The 2,343-nt window shown below is 50.7% G+C and overlaps 1 protein-coding gene across 1 annotated transcript; it reads left to right on the plus strand.

Moving 5' to 3' along the window:
* Nucleotides 1–642: 642 nt before the first annotated feature.
* Nucleotides 643–2,327, plus strand: EDB91DRAFT_1256743 (uncharacterized protein; the record flags this gene model as incomplete). The annotated part of the gene is made up of 3 exons (XM_041324223.1): nt 643–1,132; nt 1,190–1,419; nt 1,476–2,327. 3 exons carry the CDS (start codon nt 643–645, stop codon nt 2,325–2,327), a joined length of 1,572 nt encoding a protein of 523 aa, XP_041169124.1.
* Nucleotides 2,328–2,343: the final 16 nt, after the last annotated feature.

The raw sequence follows: 2,343 nt of genomic DNA on the forward strand, positions 1-2,343 counted from the left end.
TTCATGCCAGGGTCCCAAGGTTTGAAATAAAATCGTGTTGATGAAAATTGGATGGCATTAGGTTAGTTAGGTTGGTTTGGATCGTCGCCCCCGACGGTACCCTGATCTATGAAATCGTGCACTTCGTAGGCAGGGGGTGGACTAACGGAAGCGGGTAACATTCACGGGTTTGCATGCTGTGCTTCATGCTAGGGTCCTAAGGTTTGAAATAAAGTCGTGTTGATGAAAAATGGATGGCATTGAGGCGGCCCATCAGAGTGGAAATGAAGGCACCCATGTGTACTGCCACGATGTGGTCATGAGCTCGGCGGCGACGTGGGCTGCAGACCAACCAGGGAATGTCGATGTATCAGAAAATCCGCAAGCCAACGACAAAGGCAGCCATGCTTGCCTTGAAATTGAGTTGTATTGCATGCGGCAGCAGTTCTGAATCTATGGGACTCCAGTATGCGATGGTCTACTAACCCACCCTAATGTCCTAATGAATTAGAATTAGATTTGATTAGCACCGATCGGATCATAGTGTTTAATTTCTGACTTCACATGACCACGAGGAACCGAATTCCAAGCTCGTGGCCCCGGAGATAAAACTACTCAGGAGTAACTGACGCCTGCAACAGGCGCGGCATATCATTCCTTCCCATGAATCCATTGTGTCAGCTCCGTCAATGGAGTCCGGAGGATATCAGTCGATTGATGAAATCCAAAGGGATCATTCAAGATGTCGAGGGAGAGTGTTCCTTCAAGGTGTACGGACAGTCTCGCAAGGGTTCCAACGTTGCTGCGCACTATCGTATTCCCCTCCATGCGCTGAACAAGAGATTTGGTCTCTATAGGAAGATCGTGGCCCACCTCGATGCTTCATCCCATCACAAAGCTGCTCACATGCGCGACATGTATCTGTCGATCATGGCCTACATGAACGATGTGCGGATTGCATTCATGGAGGATGCTGCACAATCCAAAGATCCATTACACGGCGACTTCAGATCTCCAGCTCTCGATTATTATCTCTGGTTGGATCATACAAGCGGTGGCTTTCACGCTGAGTATCGTGAGGCCCTGGAAGAAACTCATGGGGTGACCTTTGAACGCCTACGGAACGGGACATGTTCTGATATACTTGTGTTTCGTGCGTGTCTCGCTATCTCAGAAATATCAATATAATTAGAACTGATTTGCAACATAGTTGATTGGCGTGCATATCACAATAAGGAATGCAAGGAGCATGATTGCTGTGGGGCATTGCAGGGTTGCGGTGGTGGCGAAGATCTCCAGCACTTGCTTCACGCAGTCGACGCCTCTCTTGATGCTCCCAATGCTCCAGTGGACCCAGAAGCGGGTACTGAACCTATCGGTTCGACACATTCCGGACATGCTACCGCTCCGATGGTGGCTGAATCAGTTGGCGCAGATGCAGTACGTGTCTCCCATAGCCGGATGTGTGTTATGTGACGCAGATCCTGCTCCTCCAGCCATCAAATCCATTTCCACCATTCCCACACCCTTTCGACGAGGATTGCCGAATGTTGGCTCTGCGTACCCTTGGTCGGCATGCGCGCCAGATGCTCGTTGGTGGGTTTGGAAGATGGTTGCCCAGCCATATTGCGATGCGGCTTCGAGAAATCCAAGGATTTGATCATACCGAGTCTTTGGACGATCTGGTAACGAATGGTGTACTCATCACAGCACGAAGTCATGCGGAGTTCCTCGAGATTTATGGGATGGCGGAGATGATGGCCAAGTGCCAGGACTTATTGGTCGACCGTGGTAGCATGGCACGATTCTTCAGTGTAGTTGGCCACGCACTCTACACAACCTGCCAGGGTTCTGAATGCTCCGTCGAGTATGGCCAAGATTTTGTGTTCTCGATTGGACAGCCGGAACACCTTCATGCGCTGACTTCGTCCAGGAACGGCTCGCGTGTACAATGTGGTGCACCGACTGATGTGGAGAAGCAAGACCATCCATCAGATTCTGGACCGAAAGACGAACCGCAGCATGGACTAGCCGTTGATATCAAAGTTGACCTCACACACGTCGCTCCACAGGACATGCGCTCGTTTGAGGAACGCGAGGTACAAACAGACCTTGATATTCGAGATGAACCCAGAGTCATCCACTCCAACAGTCATGCGCCCGAGCCAGGACGTCAAGCGGACATGATTGTCGACAATCTTCGCCCTTCCATGCACCAAATCCCAATAGACCTGCAATCCAATTCTGCTCTAGTCCGACGACCTGACGAGCACGATCACCGCACATACGCAGTATGTAGTCCAATACGAAGGCGAGTCATTCATCCACTCCAGCAGTCGTGTTCCTGAGCTAGGACGCCATGCA

Source organism: Suillus paluster (genome assembly GCF_016628075.1).
Source record: "Suillus paluster strain FC165 chromosome Unknown EDB91scaffold_213, whole genome shotgun sequence".
Classification (NCBI taxonomy): Eukaryota; Fungi; Basidiomycota; class Agaricomycetes; order Boletales; family Suillaceae; genus Suillus; species Suillus paluster.